This window comes from Mus caroli, chromosome 6, assembly GCF_900094665.2.
Source record: "Mus caroli chromosome 6, CAROLI_EIJ_v1.1, whole genome shotgun sequence".
Taxonomy (NCBI): domain Eukaryota; kingdom Metazoa; phylum Chordata; class Mammalia; order Rodentia; family Muridae; genus Mus; species Mus caroli.
Genome location: NC_034575.1, coordinates 32,168,937 through 32,188,934, shown reverse-complemented (window position 1 = coordinate 32,188,934; position 19,998 = coordinate 32,168,937). Strand labels below are relative to the sequence as shown.

General features: G+C 40.0%; 1 protein-coding gene across 2 annotated transcripts in view; it reads right to left on the bottom strand.

Moving 5' to 3' along the window:
- Positions 1–7,259: 7,259 nt before the first annotated feature.
- Positions 7,260–19,998, bottom strand: part of Akr1d1 (aldo-keto reductase family 1 member D1) — a 37,443-nt gene continuing 24,704 nt past the window's right edge. Inside the window, exons 6-9 of one of the 2 annotated variants that reach the window (XM_021165556.2) lie at positions 18,535–18,644; positions 17,583–17,748; positions 11,522–11,604; positions 7,260–8,947 (exon numbers count right to left, since the gene is read on the bottom strand). In XM_021165556.2, coding sequence (XP_021021215.1) covers positions 8,905–8,947; positions 11,522–11,604; positions 17,583–17,748; positions 18,535–18,644 — 402 coding nt within the window. In that variant the 3' untranslated portion in view covers positions 7,260–8,904. The remainder of the gene's footprint in view (positions 8,948–11,521; positions 11,605–17,582; positions 17,749–18,534; positions 18,645–19,998) is intronic. The other variant, XM_021165557.2, reaches the window with a different exon arrangement.

The following is a 19,998-nucleotide window of genomic DNA, read 5'->3' as shown; positions in this document are numbered from 1 at the left end:
CATTTGCCTGCTTTTAGAACCCTTTTCCTCCTACTAGGTAGCCTTGTCCAGCCTTAGTATGAGGGGAGGTGCCTACTCTTATTGCAACTTCATTTGTCATGTTTGGTTGGTACCTCTAGGAGGCCTCCCCTGAGTAGGTGAGGGGAAGGAGGAAGAGGAGGACACTGGAACTGGAGGAGGAGGAGGGGGAGGAGGAGGAGGACACTGGAACTGGAGGAGGAGGAGGAGGAGGAGGAGCAGAAGGAGAAGGAGAAGGAGAAGGAGAAGGAGAAGAAGAAGAAGGAAGAGGAAGGGGAGGGGGAGGGGGAGGGGAGGGGAACAACAACGACCATGATGACAACAAAAACAAAAATTTTACCTTTTGGAGCAAAGCAGACAGATAGCCTTGCAGCAACTGCCATGATAAATCTTTTGCTGATTTCCTGAAACAGAATATCTATTCCCTCCATTCCTTGCTGTTTCCTCTGTAGCATTGGAAATAAGATTCCTCATTCTGTTGTGCCCCATGTTGGGTGCCACTTAAAACTGGATTTTTAGCTATTTCTACCACACTTCTCCACCCTTATCCCTTCCAACCCCCAATACTAAGTAGGAGAGAAAAACAGGCTGCTCCCAGAACTAAACAAACTTTCTTTTTTACAAGTTGGTTTTGGTCATGGTGTTTATCACAGCAACAGAAAGCAAAGAACATATGCTAATTTCTTGAACACAAGTATTAAGTTCCCCCTAGGACCTGGAATCTCTCTGACATGTGTTTTTCGTAATTGTTGTTGGTTTTTTTTTTCATTTTTTATTTTTAATTTATATTTTTACACTCCATATTCCATTCCCCACCCATCCCCATCTACCCTTGGACTGCTCCACATCCCACACCTCCTCCACACCCTACCCCATATCCAAGTAAATGCTCCCACACCCCACCCCACCTGACCTATAAACTCCCTGGGGACTCCAGTCTCTTGAGGCTTAGGTGCTTCATCTTTGAATGAACACAGACCCAGAAGTCCTCTACTGTATGTATGTTGGGGACCTCATATCAGCTGGTGTATGCTGTCTGGTTGGTGGTCCAGTGTTTAAAAAAATCTCAGGGGTCCAGATTAATTGAGACTCCTGGTTTTCCTCAGCTCCTTTCAGCCTTCCTTAATTCAACAACAGGAGTCAGCAGCTTCTGTCCATTGGTTGGGTACAAATATCTACATCTGACTCTTTCAGCTGCTTGTTGAGTTTTTCAGGGGGCAGTCACGACAGATCCCTTTTTGTGAGCACTCCATAGGCTCATTAATAGTGTAGGGCCTTAGGACCTCCCCTTGAGCTGGATCCCACTTTGGGCCTGTCACTGAACCTTCTTTTCCTCAGGCTCCTCTCCATTTCCATCCCTGTAATTCTTTCAGACAGGAACAATTATGGTTCAGAGATGACTGTGGAATTGGAACCCCAACCCCCACTTGATGTCCTGTCTTCCTGCTGGAGGTGGGATCTATAATCTCCCTCTCCCTACTGTCAGGCATTTCATCTAAGGTCCCTTGTTTACATTTTTTCTGCTGGTCCTCAGGGCTTCAGTCCTTTTCCCTCAACAATACCAGATCAGGTTCTCCCACACACACTTCCCCTCCCTGCCCACTTTTCCTCCCAGTTCCCTTCCTCCCTCCCCACTTGTGATTGCTTTCTTCTCTCTCTCAAGTAGGACTGAGGTGTCCTCACTTGGGCACTTCAGCTTGTTGAGCTTTCTTTTTAGTTCTGTGTCTTGGGCATTCTGTATATATATATTTTTTTTTGGCTAATATCCACGTATTAGTGAGTATATAGCATGCATGTCCTCTTGGGTCTGAGTTACCTCATTCAGTATGATATTTTCTAGTTCCATCCATTTGCCTGTGAAACTCAAGATGTCCTCATTCTTAATAGTTGAGTAGTATTCCATTGTGTAAATGAACCACATAGTCTGTATCCATTCTTTTGTCGTGGGACATCTATGTTGTTCCCAGCTTCTGGCTATCACAAATAAGGCCACTATGATCATAGTGGAACAAGTGCTCCTGTGGTATGGTAGGACATCTTTTGAGTATATTTCCAAGAGTGGTATAGCTGGGTCTTTAGATAGATCTATTTCCAATTTTCTGAGTTATGAAACGTGAGGAAGAAGGACACTTCATATTCATCTAGGGGAAAATCCACCAAGGGAAAGTCTCAGTTCTGATTATCTATGCTCCAAATTTAAGAACGCCCAAATTCATAAAAGAAACTTTACTAAAACTCAAAACACACATTGAAACCCACACAATAATAGTGGGAAATTTCAACACTCCACTCTTACCAATGGACAGGTCATTGAAACAGAAACTAAACAGACACAGTAAAACTAAGAGAGGTTATAAACCAAATGGATTTAACAGATACCTACAGAAGATTTCACCCTAAAACAAAAGACTACACCTTCTCCTCAGCACCTCATGGTACCTTCTCCAATATTGACCATACAATTGGTCACAAAACATCCCTCAACAGATACAAGAAGATTGAAATAATACCATGCATCCTATCAGATCACCATGGCCTAAGGCTGTTCTTCAATAACAGCAAAAACTGCAGAAAGCCCACATATATGTGGAAACTGAACAACTCTTTATTCAATGATAACTTGGTCAGGGAAGAAATAAAGAAAGAAATTAAAGACTTCCTGGAATTTAATTAAAATGTTGACGTTTCATAACCAAACTTATGGGACACAATGAAAGCAGTGCTAAGAGGAAAGTTCATTAGCATTAAGGGCCCTGGGGGGAAAAAAACTGGAAAGATCTTACACTAACAACTTAACAACACAGCTGAGAGCTCTAGAACAAAAAGAAGCAAACTCACCCAAGAGGAGTAGAAGGCAGGAAATAGTCAAACTCAGGGCTGAAATCAACCAAATAGAAACAAAGGAAACAAATATAAAGAATTAGCAAAACCAAAATCTGGTTTTTTGAAAGAATCAACAAGATTGATAAACTCCTAACCAAACTAACTAAGGGCCAAGAGACAGTATCCAAATTAATAAAATCAGAAATGAAAAGGGAGAAATAACAACAGAAATGGAGGAAATTCAAAAAATCACCAGATCCTATTTTAAAAGCCTATACTCAACAAAAATGGGAAAATCTAGATGAAATGGATGGTTTTCTTTCTTTCTTTTTTTTTTTTCACTGTTTTTTTTTATTACATATTTTCCTCAATTACATTTCCAATGCTATCCCAAAAGTCCCCCATACCGCCCCCCACTTCCCTANAGGAGGAGGAGGAGGAGGAGGAGGAGGACGACACTGGAACTGGAGAAGGGAGGGGAAAATGTGGTTGGGATGTAATTATAAAAGGAGAATAAAATTAAAAAAAAAAAAGAAAAAAGAGCTTGTGTTAGCAGGGTGTTGCAGCCTCCGCCTGACTATTTAGGGTTAGATAATTCTTTGTTTTAAAAACTGCCTGGCAATTTGAAGGTATTAAGTAATATTTTTGCCTTTATTTCCTAGGTGCTCATTCCATTTCTATGTTGTTCCTAACTCCAGTTATGACAAGCAGAGACATCCTTAGATGTCTTCTGCAGAAGGACAGGACATGACTGCTCCTAGTTAAGGACCACAGTGGTAAAGGAATGAAATCACTCAGTCATTGTGACTTCTCTAGTATCAGGTAAAACATGATAATTCAGAATGATCCATCCATTATATCCAACTCGAGACATTAGAGCAGACTATAGGTGGTCCCAATCTCACATCAAAAACACTGATCCACGATGTTTTCTGAACTCGGTGTGAAAAAAAATTAGACTATAAACTTAGGAAGATAAAGCCCTCACATTACAAATTAAAATATAATAGCTTGCAAATAGCTATTAAACAGTTACTCTTTTCTTTACTTTTATTATGTGTATGTGAGTGCATGTCTGTGTGAGTGTATGATACATCTGTACATACAACTAAAGAATCTGAAAGGATGTATTGGGTCTATGGGGATGGGAGCCTCAGGTGGTTGTGAGCTACCTGAACAGAATTCAGGTCCTCTGGAAGCCTCAAGTGAGGCTAACCAGTGAGCCATCTCTCCAGTCATCCATAAGCAGCTATTAGTCAAAGAATTAATGTTAGGAGCCATTTAGGATAGGCTAAGGTTGGCAGGTAACCTTCCTGGAGGTGACCTACCATTTTTGCATGGCTTATGATGGGTGAGCTCTGTGAGACAGATTCCCATAGAGACTTCATCCCAGGATTGCTTCTTGCATTTGATACGCCTTTCCTGTTATTATTAAATATTATATAATAATCAAGGTATTAGCCTATCCTGTTGAGCATATTTCTGCAGATCAATGAAGATGTACTGTCTTGTAGTGGTGCTATATAGACAAATAGATGATTTCTTAATTCTTAGTGGTAAGTTTATAAGAATTCCTAAAATTATACTAGTAATTATTAAGCCCTTTATAATAGGACGGCTGTTATAAGTCTTCTCTGATATGAATACTGCAATAAAAACTCTGACAGTCTTCAAGTGTCATGAGTTAATTGCTTCTGAGATAGCAAGCAGGCATTTACAACTCAGAGCACATTCCAAGGGGTTGTAAAACAATTAACCAAAGGTCATAACTAACATTTATTATAGGTGCAAATACTGACTGAGTTTATCTATACAAAACTTCAGTGTCAACTCAGACACAAAAATTATGGTTTTTAACTTTCCATGAACTTGCGGAGCCAGTGACAGAAAATTAATGTTTAGACAGATAATTTCTCTTAGTGGATATGCATGTAAACATTCTCGGTTGTAAACTTCCTATTCAATTTATGATTTGAACTTACGTTTGAACGTTTAGTGAACTTTTGTAAAAAAAAAAAAAAAGGGGGGGGGATGCTTGGAAAAACTATGTGGGCTCTTCCCCTAGAAAAGGCAGAAAAAACTAGAAATTATTGCATTGCAGGATATTACTGCATCAGAGCAGGAGGAGAGAGCAAGATTAGGCAGAGGAAGGAAAAAGACAGCAGAGTAGAATAGCTTATGAATTAAAAGAGAACTTAGAAATTAAGAAAGAAATACACAGAATGCAGAGAGAAAGAGGGACAAGGAAGAAGCTGCAGAGAGAACAGAAAGAGCAGGCAGGCTTCTCCTGGGACCATGGGACAGCACAGGTCTCTTCTTAACCGAAAAGCGGGCTTAGCCTTACTAAAGAAGACAAAACTTTCTTCTTACAAACGTGGGTTTAATTCACGTAGCAATAAAAGGATAGAGGCTTTCTCTTTCTCCATGTAATAAAGATTGTAGCTCATTTTCCATCCAGAATGAATGAGTACTTTCTGCACTGGCGCTTGGTCTTTTGCTCCATATGTATATATAAGTATGGATGTGTGTGGGTAAGTATGAAATTATAAGTATGTGGCTAAGCTCATGTGGTTTGCATGGTTCGAATTAGTTTGTGTGCATAAGTTTGCATATGAATGTATATGAGTTTATGTTTACTTGCTTGTGTAAAAGTTTTTCCTTCTGTGAGTGACTCTCTTCTCCTGGCTCAATAAAAGTTTATTGCTCCAAGCCTCCCTCCCACCTGACAAACCAGCGGCAAGGCTTCTAGGCAAGAGAGTAAAAGTCCTAGCAATTACTCCTTACTTAGTTAGATCTCACACCAGCCCCACTCCCAGCCCTGTCAGGCTATAGGTCTTAACCACCAAGCCAGAGGCCTTTAACCTCAGAATAAGCAAGAAAGCTACTAGCATTTTATTTTTTTTTAGAAGCCAGCAGGTTCAGCATTCAGCATGGTTAGAGAGTTTAAAGGCCAGAGACCATCAGTCGTTAAAACTAGTTCTGGAGACCATCAGTCTTTAAAGCTACCTCTGTCCACCTCTGTCCTCTGTGTTCTACTTCACGCCATTCCACATTCAGCAGGTTCCCAGCAAATTAATTAAGATAGGAGTTAAGAAAATACCTAGAAACAAAACTAAAAATCTGTTTGTAAAATCTTAACAGCAACAGTTCTTAGAAAAAGCTCACTATGTTCAGTGTCTGTATCACTAAAGAAGAAAAAAAGAGACACTAAAAACATTGGTCAAAAGAGCATTTAACCTACGAAGTTAGCATTCTATTGATATGCTAAAGAAAACCACAAATGATGCTGGAAAAAGAAAATGAGGTATTAATGAGACACAGAACAGATTGTGTGTGTGTGTGTGTTTTTAACAAATTTATTATAAGTGAAATCCAGAAAGAAAACAAGAAGGAACAAAGAACTTGGTTAACCACTTAACTGACTGACCAGTTATGCAATGCCTCTGACAGCCCAGATATGACATCATTCTTCTCGAGAATAGTATTCCAGGGTCATCTTCCTTGAGTGGTTAAATGGATGTCTCTCTGAATAGCCAGTGTGGGCAGGTCAAAAAAGACTCTGGGGTGCTAGTTTGTAGGGAAGCCACAACAAACTATCACCGTCAGTATGGCTTGAGCAACAGAAATTGAATACTTCAGAATTCCCAAGGCGAGTTGTCTGGGAGCAAGGTATTTGTAGGGCTGAAAGTAAATCCTTCTGAAGGAAAATATCTTACCTCGTTTCAGATAGGTGGTAGCAATATTTGGTGTCTCCTAGCTCACAGAAGCATCAGCCTGACCTCTACATTCATCCTTATCTGGCTTTCTCCTTCTGTGTTGTCTGAATGCCCTTTTTGTTACTTACTTATTTATTTATTATTTATTATTTATTTATTTTAATGAGGATATCAATCATTTAAGATTAAGGGTCATCTTCCTCCAGTCTGACCCCATGTTAATTAATCATAGATATCATGACCTTTTCAAGTAATGCCATGTTTTGAGGCACTGGAGGTTACATTTTCAACATAAACTCTGGGCAGTGGAGAGGGAGAAGTACTTGATACCATAATAGATGAAATGTCAGACTATATTCTCTCCTGACTTCTCTATTTTCTGTCTCCAACTCTTTTCTTTCCATCTCTTCTACAGTTAAGATGAAACTTACCCTTCTTTGATTTAGGAATATATCCTCTGACAAATGGCAGGACTTTAAAAAAATATATCCACCTCCAGGAATGGTTTGTTAAAAATGTTAAGCCTAGGCCTGCTTCCACACGACCCCCCACAAAGAACCCTAAAGAGCAATGGAGGTGGACTCCGATTTCTCATTCTGTAGCCTTTTCTTTCTTTTCTTCCCAAAGCTCAACCTCGGGCCCTTTCAACTTACTTTGATGTAGATGCTCCTCCCCTATCTTAGAAACAGAACAGAGACCATGTGCTGGAACAAATCATCATATTTTATTAATTCTTGTGAATAAAATATTTCCCAGAGAAAAGCATTTCTAACAATATTGAAACAAAAACGATTCGTGTTGATCACATTTTTAAGTGATAATTTCTCAAAAATGGTTCTCTTTGGGCCATTTGATTTTGACTATTGATATTAAAAATATATTATTTTTGAAGAATCTTCTCACCCTTTGAAAATGATCTAATATAAGCAAATGTATTGTATTTTAGATGAACTAAAAATAGATACAGTTGTAATCATTTAATTCATGTTTTAAAAATTTATATATATAGTAAAATGACTCGTGCTCTTTTAGAACTTTCAGCTTTGTCAAAATTCAGATAGCTACCCCACTATATTCTTAAGATCTTAAAAAACTAGTTTTACAAAGCCTTTTCTTCCAGCATTTCTCAAATCCTTCTTTAGAAAAGAAAAAAAAAAAAACATTCATTTGGGGGCTGGAGAGATGCTCAGCAGTTAAGAGCACTGGCTGCTCTTCCAGAGGTCCTGAGTTCAATTCCCAGCAACCACATGGTGGCTCACAACTATCCATAATGAGATCTGATGCCCTCTTCTGGTGTGTCTGAAGTCAGCTACAGTGTGCTCATATACATAATTTTTTTTTTTTTTAAATCACCATCTTCAGATGATTTTATGGTACAAAGCTTGATTTGTATATCTTGTTTCTTGCCACCTTGCATGGTGGTTTTCTTGATGAGTGCAGGCAAGAATGATTATAACATAGTACAAGTAGGGCTTACCAGTCACATGGAAGCTCAGGGCATTAAAAATGGGAGAAAGACCAGGGATTCAGAATCCAAAACTGGTCTCAACTGCACAGCAGGTTTGTGAGCAGTCTGGACTACACAAGACCCTGTCTCAATTTCCCACCCTCCTAAACAAAAACAATTTAAGAAAGAATCAGTGCTGTCCATCCTTCACGCACATTAAAAGCTGAATGGGCACACTGAATGGAAACAAATGATAAAAACAGAATCAGCATGGCTTTGCCGATTGCCCTCATCCCCACCTCCCTCACCCTGGGCCTCCAGCCTGCCAGGCAAGCACTGCAGCAGGAACCTCTAGCCCTGGAACATCCTACGGTATGTTCTTCTTTAGGACTTTTCAAGCCTTCCAGTTCTGTCTCTACTCAAGGTGCATTAGGAATGGCATGTGGATTACTGCCTTGGCTGTGACCATCTTGCAACTAATGGTCCAAACATTTGGTAGGTCATGGTCATGGTCAGCACCAGGAAGCATGCCAACTGCAAACCTCTTTGTCCTGCTAAAGGTTAAACAAATCAGACTCCCTATATTAGTCTCAGATTCATGGACCTGCTTTTACATGCTACTTTTGAGTAAAGTTTAGTGATTTCCATGAACAGTCTAGAAGACATTGATCTAAAGATATTAGTAAAACATTTGCAAAGAACTATCCAGATAGATTTAAATCTTCTTTTCTCTTCATCAGAGCTAGCTGAGTTAATACTACACAAAAGTTAAGCATGGTGTGCTCTGCTCATCTTAATCTGAAGAGAGCAAGACCCCATTTATCTACATCTGGAGTGGATTAATCAGTTTACAATCTTGAATGAAGAAAAAAAAAAACTCTGTTGAAGAAATCTCCATGTTCAGTATTCGTCATGAAATGGGTATTCAGGATGGTCACTCCACCTGCCAAGACAATGCCGTAAGAGGAAGACACTTTACTGTCCTGGTGGCACAGCTGTGTTACCAGCCTCCTGAAGTTTTGTTTCTAGTCCTTTCCCTTTTGTTACCCCTTGTACTTCATTCTCATTTCTCCTTAAACCGGTACCTTTCCACAATGATGCACATAGTAGGTAGGCATGGAAAAGGTGGTTGTGGCTACATCACTTCACTCAGAACAGAACAAGGTGAGAGATTTCCTGCCTATCCTCGAATTCAAAGTGTTACTGTTTGTAATAATGATGCTGATGATCCTATCTTGTACTGTTACAATAATGACCATGACGATGACAACAACTATGACGACGACAATCCTAATTTTTAAATAACAAATGTGAGAGTGTCTACAACAATCTAGAGTGTGTGTATGTCTATCATGGAACATAGCCAAGATTCAGCTCTCTGAAAGTACTACAAAAATACAAAACAAACATGGCTCTCCAATGCCAGAGGTTGACAAAATAGCATCAGAGAAGAGGGGCAGCTCATTACCCTTCGAAGGCACAGTTTTTCTTTAAATTAATGGAGCTTAATCTTCATATCACTTTGCTGATTTTCAAATTCTTTTCTGAAGAATGAGTCATTTTCCCCTAATATTGTTAAAATTGCTTTTAGTATTTCAAATGTAAATCACATAATTTAGTAAAAGAAAATCAATAGGATGGCGGATTTAGTCCATATTATTTCTTCATTTAATGATACTTTCCAGTAGCAATAACATCTCTTCAAGAGCTATTGATTAACTATGGCTTAGTTTCCAGTAAGATATTACGTGTGCTTGCATTTTCTCATGTGTTCTGAGGCTGGGTGGTGTGTTTTGCCACCAAGCAGTGTTCTCCCTGGAAAACTCACACTCAGGGGCTGCTTTATTACAGTAATCCAGAGAATCAAAATATTAGTGCATTCAAAATACTTTCCTACTCGTGAAAAGTAGTGAGATCAACTGTGTTCCAACTCTGTGCCTTTAGCTTAATGGGGGCTGCCGAACTCACTGCCAAAAGAGAAGACCAAATATAGTTACCACCAACATGATTTGAGAAATCAAACAGGAAGCAATGAAGAGCAAAATATGTGCATGCATATACACATTTGGCTATCTGTGTATAAGCCACATGAATTTTAATTTAAAAGACCTGCAGTGTTTAGGGAACAGTGTTTTGGGTGAGCTTGACAATAATTATACATGGTGTGATGGTTTGTATATGCTTGGCTCAGGGAGTGGTACTATTAGAAGGTGCAGCCCTGTTGGAGTAGGTGTGTCACTGTGGGTGTGGGCTATAAGACCCTCACCCTCACTGCCTGAAAGGCTGTCTTCCAGTTGCAGCTTTTAGATGAAGATGTAGAACTCTCAGCTCTGCCTGCACCATGCCTGCCTGGATTCTGCCATGTTCCCGCATTGATGACAATGGACTGAACCTCTGAACCTGTAAGCCAGCTCCAATGTTGTCCTTATAAGAGTTGCCTTGGTCATGATGTCTATTTACAGCAGTAAAATCCTAACTAAGACATATGGTGTGGTAAAGTCTCATCGAAAAGATAGCTGGTAGGCAGAGCTTGAAGCTCTAAATCATGTTTTTAAAAGATTTATTTCATTATTTCTATGTGTATAGGTGTTTTGGCTTCATGTACCTCTATGTACCATATGCTTGCCTAGTACCTGGTGAAGCCAGAAGAGGGTGTCAGAGTCCTGAGAACTGAAGTCACAGATGATTATTAGCTACCATGTAGATGCTGAGAATTGGAAACCCAGGTCCTTAGACACCGAGCCATCTCTTAGATACTGAGCCATCTCTTCAGCTCTATTCATTTATGTATTTATTTTTGAAAGAAGTGTCTTCAATATTTCTGTCTGGCTTGGAACTCACTGGTTAGAACAAGCTAGCCTTGAATTCACAGAGATCCTCCTGCTTCTGCCTCCTGAAAGGCTGGGACATAGGGTATGTACCACCATGCTTAGTTTATTTATCTACTTTTATTTTTGGGTGTTGTGTGAGGGTGAACTTTGTGTACTACATGCCTTTGCAGACCAGTAACTCCCTTGGAACTGAAGTTATTGGTGATTGTGATCTGCCTGATATGGACGCTGGAAACTGAACTTCTAAAGAGCATTGAGTACTCTTAACCACTGAGCTATCTTCCCAGCCCCAATGTTATGAATCTTACAGACAAGAAAGTATTTGACTTAACCTCTAGGATCTTGGTTCACAACCTGACACTCTTTCTACTACTACACAAGCAGGCTTCAGAGTTTTTTAAAAAGGAATTTGCTCCAACTTGGGTATTGCTTTGATTTTTCGCTAGACGTAAACAGTGTTATTTCAGAATTTGTGTTGTTGCTCTAGCAGATATAGCATGAAGGGTTAATTCTCTTTGTCTCCATGCCACACCTTTACCTAAGTGGCAGACATCCACCTAAGCCTATCTAATATTCAGAGCATCCTGCTCATCCCTCATCCTGGTGGGTACAGGCAAGGGTTCACAGGAGCCTTTATTGTTAACATGTGACAAGCACTGCCGGACTAGTGATCCTCGGACACTTACATGAGCAACTCCACATAGCGGATGTTTTTATTCAAGGCTTCAATGTCCTTCATTTCTTCTTCCGTGAGAGAAAAGTCAAAGATCTAAATAGTGGAAATAGAAGACAGAACATTTGTGAAGATTAATCAGAGAGTGGAGACAGTAGAGGAGAGTCTCAGCTAAGGCTCTTTTTAAAAGAGCCAGCCCAGCTGTCAGTATCTGAAAGAGCTGGGCTCCTGTACGTGTGGGAGTGTGGTGCATCAAAGCGGAGGGTGGGGGACAGCTTGATCTTCTGCTCTGACCTTTGCCTCAAAAGCAGTTTTGCTTGGGATGATTCAGACTTACCAAAGAGTATGCATTTAAAACGTCTACTGTTCCACATGTGAAGAAGTCTTATGTGTGTGTGTGTGTGTGCGCGCGCGCGCACACACACGCACACACACACATGTGATACACACACACACACATGTGATGGTTTATATATGCTTGGCCCTGGGAGTGGCACTGTTAGTGTGGCCTTGGAGTAGGTGTGGCCTTGTGGATGTGGCCTTCAAGACGCTCATCCTAGCTGCACTAGCAGCTTTCAGATGGAGATGTAGAACTCTGTTCCTGTACTGTGCCTGCCTGGATGCTGCCATGCTTCACACCATGATGATACTGGACTGAGCCTCTGAACCTGTAAGCCAGCTCTGATTAAATGTTGTCCTTTATAAGGATGCCTTGGTCCTCGTGTTTCTTCACAGCAATGAAACTTTAAGACAATATAAAACACTAGATTTTAAAAATTCTAGAGTATTGCTTTACACACTGAAAATAATATTTCCTAGCTTTTAAATCTGCTCATTCTTTTCATTTGCATCTCCCCGACAGCCAAGAATGTTTTTTTAAGTGTTTCTTGACAAGAGAGACTTCATCCAGCAACTGATGGGAGCTGATGCAGAGTGCCACGGACAAACAAGGTGGAGCTCTGTGAGTCCCAAAGACAAAGGGGAGGAAGGATCAGAGGAACCAGAGGGATCAGGGATGCACCAGGAGAACACAGCCCCCAGAGCCAACTGACTGGAACTCATGAGAACTTGCAGAGACCAGGGAGCCTGTAGGGGTCTGACCTAGGTCCTCTGCATACATTATGGGTGAGTAGCTTGGTGTTCTTATGGAAACCCTAACAGTGGGAGCAGGGACTATCCTTGACTCTTTCCCCTACTTGTGGGACCCTTTTTCTACTACTGGGCTGCCTTGCCCAGCTTTGATGTCATGGTATGTGCCTGGTCTTGTTGTAGCTTGTTATGGCATGTCCTTGGATGTCCCTGGGAGGCCTGCTATTCTCTGAAGGGAAGAGAAGGGTTTGATCTGAGGGAGATAGGAGGCATGGGAATAGGGTTTGCAGGGGAGGGAAGGCAAACTGTGGTCAGGATTCAATGTATGAGAAGAATTTTTTAAAAGAATAAAATTGCTTATAATAATTAATAATAATAATAATAATAATAATAATAATAATAATGTCTTGCTTTGTAGCTCAAACTGGAACATGCTAGGTATTATCTTGGGCTGGTTTCTACCTCACAATCCTCCTGTGTCAACTTCCTGGGATCACAGGTGTGCACCATTCTTTAAGCTTCTCTCGTCATTTAAAACATCTTTCTAGGGGTTTGTTTCAATTATTTTCTTTCTGTGTTTCTCACATTTATATATTTAGTGTATGTATGTGTATATGTTTGCATTAATTCTCCTTCCACCATGTGGTCTTTCAGGATTGGACATTTGTTTGTTTTGTTTTGTTTTGTTTTGTTTTGTTTTGTTTTGTTTTGTTTTGTTTTGTTTTGAGACATGGTTTCTCAATGTAACCCTGGCTGTCCTAGAAATCACCTGGCTGTCCTGGACCTCACTTTGTAGATCAAGCTGGCTTCAAACACAGAGATCTGTCTGTCTCTGCCTCCCCAGTACAGAGATTAAGTGTGGGCTACTATGTGTACCTCCTTGAGCTCTTTTTTTTAAGTGATGGAAATTTTGGCAACAAGTGCCTTTAGCCACTGAATCGTCTTACTAGCCTGTTTTTATTTTTTTCCTAGCTTTTATACTTTGTTTATATATAGTTATTCTGCATTAGCATTTAATATCTTTATTTTCACTTAAAATCTATATAGTTTACCTGTTTATAATTTGTAATTATGTAAGCAGTCTGTAAATCTATGCTCCTTGTAAATCAGTACTACTGTAAGATAAGAAACACACATGGGAGGAAAAGTGAGCAGTTCCTCTTCACTCACAGCTCTGCTTTTTTCTCTTTCCAGGTACAGTGTATAGATGTAGCATAGCTATCTCCCTTTATTTATGTATTAGTGGTCCTCGTGATCTGTTCTTATTTTTTATTCATTTATCTTTCACAGGATATATTAAATACACGAACTTAATTGCTCCTCTATAGATCATTTCTAACTGTTCTTTTCAGAGGATTCTTTTCTTTGATTATTTATTATCCAGATACTGAAGTTCGATTCCCAACACCCATGTGCTGACTTACAACCACCTATAACTTCTTTTCTAGGGGATCTGACATCCTGTTCTGGCATCAACAGGAGCTGGGCATGCACACAGTGCACATATTAACATGCAGGCAAAACACTGACATATATAAAATAAAATAAAATAAAATAAAAATTAAAAAAATTAATTACATAAATCCAGTGCCAAACAAACTAATAGCTCAAAAGAGGGGTCTTTCCACTTACTTTTCACCAGTCTGTGACTCTATCGTGGATCCTAGTGACAAACTGCAGCAGACCTTGTGAGGTCACAGATTTCATGAAATCAATAATGAGAGATGACTCTAAGATTTATTCTAATTATAGATGCAATATTTCCCAAATAAGAAGAAGACCAAATTTAAAAGTCTACTTTGGCAGGTATATTAATATATCAATATATCTATAGATTTATAAATATCTATCTATCTATCTCTATATCTAATTTGAAGAAAAGAACAGCCAAAATTAAAGCACCTTTTCAGATGAAAATTATTCTTTCTAGGATGATTCTACAAAAGACTCTATGAAATACAGGCTTTTGGAAATGTCTGATCCAGGGACTCAGGTGAGATTGCCATTTTCTCTCCAGTGACTCTCTAAGGTTGACCTACTCAAGAGGTGCACAGGCAGCAGAAGTGGCAGAGCAACAGGGACAGGGTCCTACAGGCCTCCATCTGCACCTAAGAGGTGGGTCTGTTCTGTAGCCCTCTGTGCACTGGTCTTGCCAGGAGAGAGTTGGTCTCCCAGGAGTGCTGACACAGGCTTACAGACTCACAGGAGGAACAAGCTCCATCCAGAGACAGCAAGAACATCTAACACCAGAGATTACCAGATGTCGAAAGGCAAATGCAAGAATCTTACCAACAGAAACCAAGACTACTTGGCATCATCAGAACACAGTATTCCCACCACAATGAGTCCTGGATACCCCAACACGCCAGAAAAGCAAAATTGTGGTTTAAAATAGTATCTCATGATGCTGGTCAAAGAATTTAAGAATGACATAAATATCTCCCTTAAAGAAATACAGGAGAACACAGCTAAACAGGTAAAAGCCCCTAAAGAGGAAACACAAAAATGCCTTAAAGAAGTTCAGGAAAACACAACCAAACAGGTGAAGGAAATGAACAAAACCTTCCAAGATCTAAAAATGGAAGTAGAAACAATAAAGAAATCACAAAGGGAGACAACTCTGGTGATAGAAAACCTAGGAAAGAAATTGGGAGCCATAGATGCAAGCATCACCAACAGAATACAAAAGATAGAAGAGAGAATCTCAGATACAGAAGACTCCATAGAAAACATTGACACAACAATCAAAGAAAATGTGAAATGCAAAAAGATCCTAACCCAAAACATCCAGGAAATCCAGGACACAATGAGAAGACCAAACCTATGGATAATAGGTATAGATGAGAAGGAAGATTCCTAACTTAAAGGGCCAGTAAATATCTTCAACAAAATTATAGAAGAAAACTTCCCTAACCTAAAGAAAGAGATGCCCATGAACATACAAGAAGCCTATAGAACTCCAAATAGTTTGGATCAGAAAAGAAATTCCTCCTGTCACATAATAAAAACATCAAATGCACAAAACAAAGAAAGAATATTAAAAACAGTAAGGGAAATAGGTCAAGTAACATATAAAGGCAGACCTACTAGAATTACACCAGACTTCTCACCAGAGACTATAAAAGCCAAAAAATCCTGGACAGATGTCATGCAGATCCTAAGAGAACACAAATGCCAGCCTAGGCTACTATACCCAACAAAACTCTCAATTACCATAGATGGAGAAAACAAAGTATTCCATGACAAAACCAAATTTACACAATAAATTCCCATGAATCCAGCCCTTCAAAGGATAATAAAGGGAAAACTCCAACACAAGGAAGAAAGCTATGTCCTGGAAAAAGCAAGAAAGTAATCTTTAAACAAACTTAAAAGAAGATAGCCACATGAACAGAATCCTACCTCTAACAACAAAAATAACAGGAAGAAAATAATTACTTTTCTTTAATATCTCTTAATAACAATAGATCCCCAATAAAAAGACATAGACTAACAGACTGGTTATGTAAACAAGACCCAATATTTTGATGCATACAAGAAACCCACCTCAGTGACAAAGACAGACACTACCTCAGAGTAAAAGGCTGGAAAACAATTTTCCAGGCAAATGGTCCCAAGAAACAAGGTGGAGTAGCCATTCTAATATCGAATAAAGTCGACTTTAAACTTAAAGTTATCAAAAAAGACAAGGAGGGACACTTCATACTCATCAAAGGTAAAATTTACCAAGATGAACTCTCAATTCTGAACATCTATGCTCCAAATGCAAGGGCATCCATACTCATAAAAGAAAGTTTACTAAATCTCAAAGCACACATTGCACCACACACAATAATAGTGGGAGACTTCAGCACCCCACTTTCATCAATGGACAGATCATGGAAACAGAAACTAACCAAAGGCACAGTGAAACTAACAGAAGTTATGAAACAAATGGACTTAACAGATATCTACAGAACATTTTATCCTAAAACAAAAGGATATACATTAGCATTGTAAATAAGTAAAGAAAAAGAAACACAGCTTCTGTGTTACACTATCATGTAAATTTGTCAAGTGCCTTTTATAAACGTAGCAGTGCTTCTGTTTCTTCTGGGAGTCCGTATGTATAAGTAACAGGGACCTAAATCAAATAAGTCCACTTTTATAAATTATGGTTTTTAACCTAATGTGAACTTTCACATTCTCTCTTTTTGTGTTGTTTCTAATCACTATTTCTCCTTGTTCAGTGCGAATTGATTTTTCTGTAGTCTTTTTTTACTTCATGGCAAAAATTACCTTACATAAGTGGAGATTTCATACTATAAAATTAAACTAACTGCCAGGTAGTCATGCCTGTAACCTGGGAACTTGGAAGGTAGAGGTAGAAGCTTCAAGAGTTCAAAGCCATCCTTAGCTACACAGAAGGTTTGAGGCCAGTGTGGACTGCATTTGACCCTCTCGGAAACCCACACCAACCACCCAAGCTCTTGCTTTTCTTCTCAAAACTTCCATATCATCTAGTTTTCTGTCAGAGCAAATGTTCCAAGGGGTAGAGCATGTCAACTGGACTAAATGTGGATGAAAGCCATGACCCCACAATGGCTGAGAATGAAGTCCCAGATCTGCTCACTCACAAGTCCCTGGTAGCCCCCAGAAAAGCTGCCCACCAAGACAGCCAGGGTGAGAGTTCGGTTTTAATGGGTCTAAAATAATAGAAGTGAACTGAGAGGAGATCTCCTTTCCAAGAGGCTGCTTTAAACAGGAAGAGAGCAGTGGAAACAGCCACAGAAAGTCTATGTTGGCTTTTAGTCTACAAGTCTGGAGTATGTCTGTTTGGCAGGAGTTACACAGGCAGAGGAGTGTTGGACATGCAGGACACAGAAGGGGTGTACATGAGATTGATGCTGTGCTAGATGAAGGTCATCACAATAGTCAGAACACTGTCCAGGGGGGTCAGAGCAGTCAGCACCGTCTCTCCATAAGTCCAAAGGTATGTCTCTTACCTGAAAGTTTTCTTTGATCCTTTCGGGGGTAAAGCTTTTAGGAATGACAACTATCCCTCGCTGGATGTTGAAACGCAACACAATTTGAGCTTGTGTCTTATTGTACTTTTTCCCCAGTGAGGTTAGGAGTTCATCATTTAACAAGGGTGGAGAAGAAACGTTCACCCTTCAGGGTGGGGCGGTGGGGAAGAAAAGAAAATGCACGTCATCTTTAGATGAAAGGCAAAAAGCCATCAGTCACCTGCTGGTGTGTTCTCGTTCACTGGTCACTGCCAGGACACTCAAGTCACCTCTAGTCAAGTTCTCTGAGTGTAACCAATCATGGAATCAAGAGGTGTTCTAGCATAAGATCAAGAGAGGCAGATGGGTGGGGCTGATTCAGAGGACACATAATAGACATGTCTATAATACACACACACACACACACACACACACACACACACACACACACACACAGCTCTCTCTCTTCATGTGTGTACCTATAGCATGAAGAATCTTACAGAGAGCTTGGTCTGAAGTAGACATATAGGGAAAGGCAAAAAGACCAGAAGAGAAGAAAGTAGCTCAACTCTTGCAATCAAGGTAGACATTTTCCTAAAGCTCCTTGATTCCATCAGAGGTATTGCCACCATGTACCAAATTCAACAGCTTAAAAGCTTTCTGAATGCAACTGCAGAAACTCTGTCCAATCATACCTCAATATCTACTGAATGTTTCTTACATATCGGGCAGCTGTTGGAAATGCCATACGTTGAGTGTACTCAACAAGTCAGCCCCTCAGTAAGGAAGGTATGGTGAGTTTTCATCTGTTTACAGGGAACTTGACATGAACAGGCCATTTCTTGACGATCCCACAGCCAAAGACAGTCTCCTACTCAGCTAATTCACACTGGTTTTCTGCCCTGTCCTCATAGAAAGAGACATTTCTTGATGAGAACACAGCATGACTTACCATGATGGGTTGCGGCAGGTCCCTAAGGGGCTATGTGCGACAATGACGATGTCATGCTGCTGGCAGAATTTCAAGAGTTTTGTCTGGGTGAAATACGGGTGGCACTCCACCTGTGTGGTTACATTAGAGAAGAGAACAAAGCTCAGGCCCTTCATCAAATGAACTTTTACATAGCTTAGAACGCTATTCAGGCGCTGTAGAGAGGACACAGTGGGTAAAGGTGGATGCCAGCCGGCCTTGTGACCTGAGTTCCAATCCCTGGGATACACATGGTAGAAAGATAGGACCAACTTCTGACACATACACACACACAAATAAAAACGCAGTGGAAAAACTAAAAAACCACAAATAGGAATAGCTATCCAGAAAGGCTGAACAGTGGGCACTCATTGATTCATTGACACTATGTCCTTTGCTTAGAAGAGCATTGTTAAAACTCTCAAAAGTTTGGTAGGTTGTTTTTTTGTTTTGCTTTGTTTTAAATAGGATTTGTTTTAGTTTTACTTTATGTATGTGAATGTTTTGCCTGCATACGTGTGTGGGCATCACATGTGTGCAGCAGTGCCTGTGGAGACCAGAAGTCAGTATCAAGCCCCCTAGAACTGGAGTTGCAAATGATTGTGAGTTGCTGGGTGGGTGCTGGGGCCCGAACCTGGGTCCTGTGCAAGCATGATATGAATGTGTTACAGGTAATAGAACATCATATTTCAATCAGGCTTTCTCTTACAGCGAGGCAAGCATTTTTCCTAGCTTTCATACTCCTGGGACTATTTTCCTGTGAATTCCCATCTGTTTATTTTGCCTATCACGGATTTCGATTCACTTGTATTAGACTTTTAGTTCATAACTCTGTGGATTCTATTATATTAAAAACCCCACCACTTTCTATTTTTGCATGCCCTTTGTTCCTACCAGTTTTTTTCTCAGTTCTAGATACCTAACCCTGGACAGTGTGCACGCTACAGGAGCATGCCACCAATTGGCTGCAGCCCAGTCCTCCTTCCAGTACTTCCACATTGCTCCAAGTTTTCTTCATGACTTTTCCATGGCTTCCTTTTGTACACATTGTTCCAGGAAACTTCTTTTTTTTTTTGTTTTAATTTTTTAAAAAGATTTATTTCTTTATTATAAGTACACTGCAGCTGTCTACAGAAACACCAGAAGAGGGCGTCACATCTCACTAGGGATGGTTGTGAGCCACCATGTGGTTGCTGGGATTTAAACTCAGGACCTTTGGAAGAGCAGTCAGTGCTCTTAACCGCTGAGCCATCTCTCCAGCCCTCCAGGAAACTTCTTTCTGGAAGTTTTTCTATTGTATTTACAAATGAGTCCTGCTTTTTAACCTTGGAGGGCGCTGTGCAGTAGACCTCTTCTTGTTTCTAAGAGAGTCAGCCATTTTCCTCATACTACTCAAAGATTCATGTTTTCCCACTAGTTTGTGCGGTTTCGTTTTGGAGAGGTTTT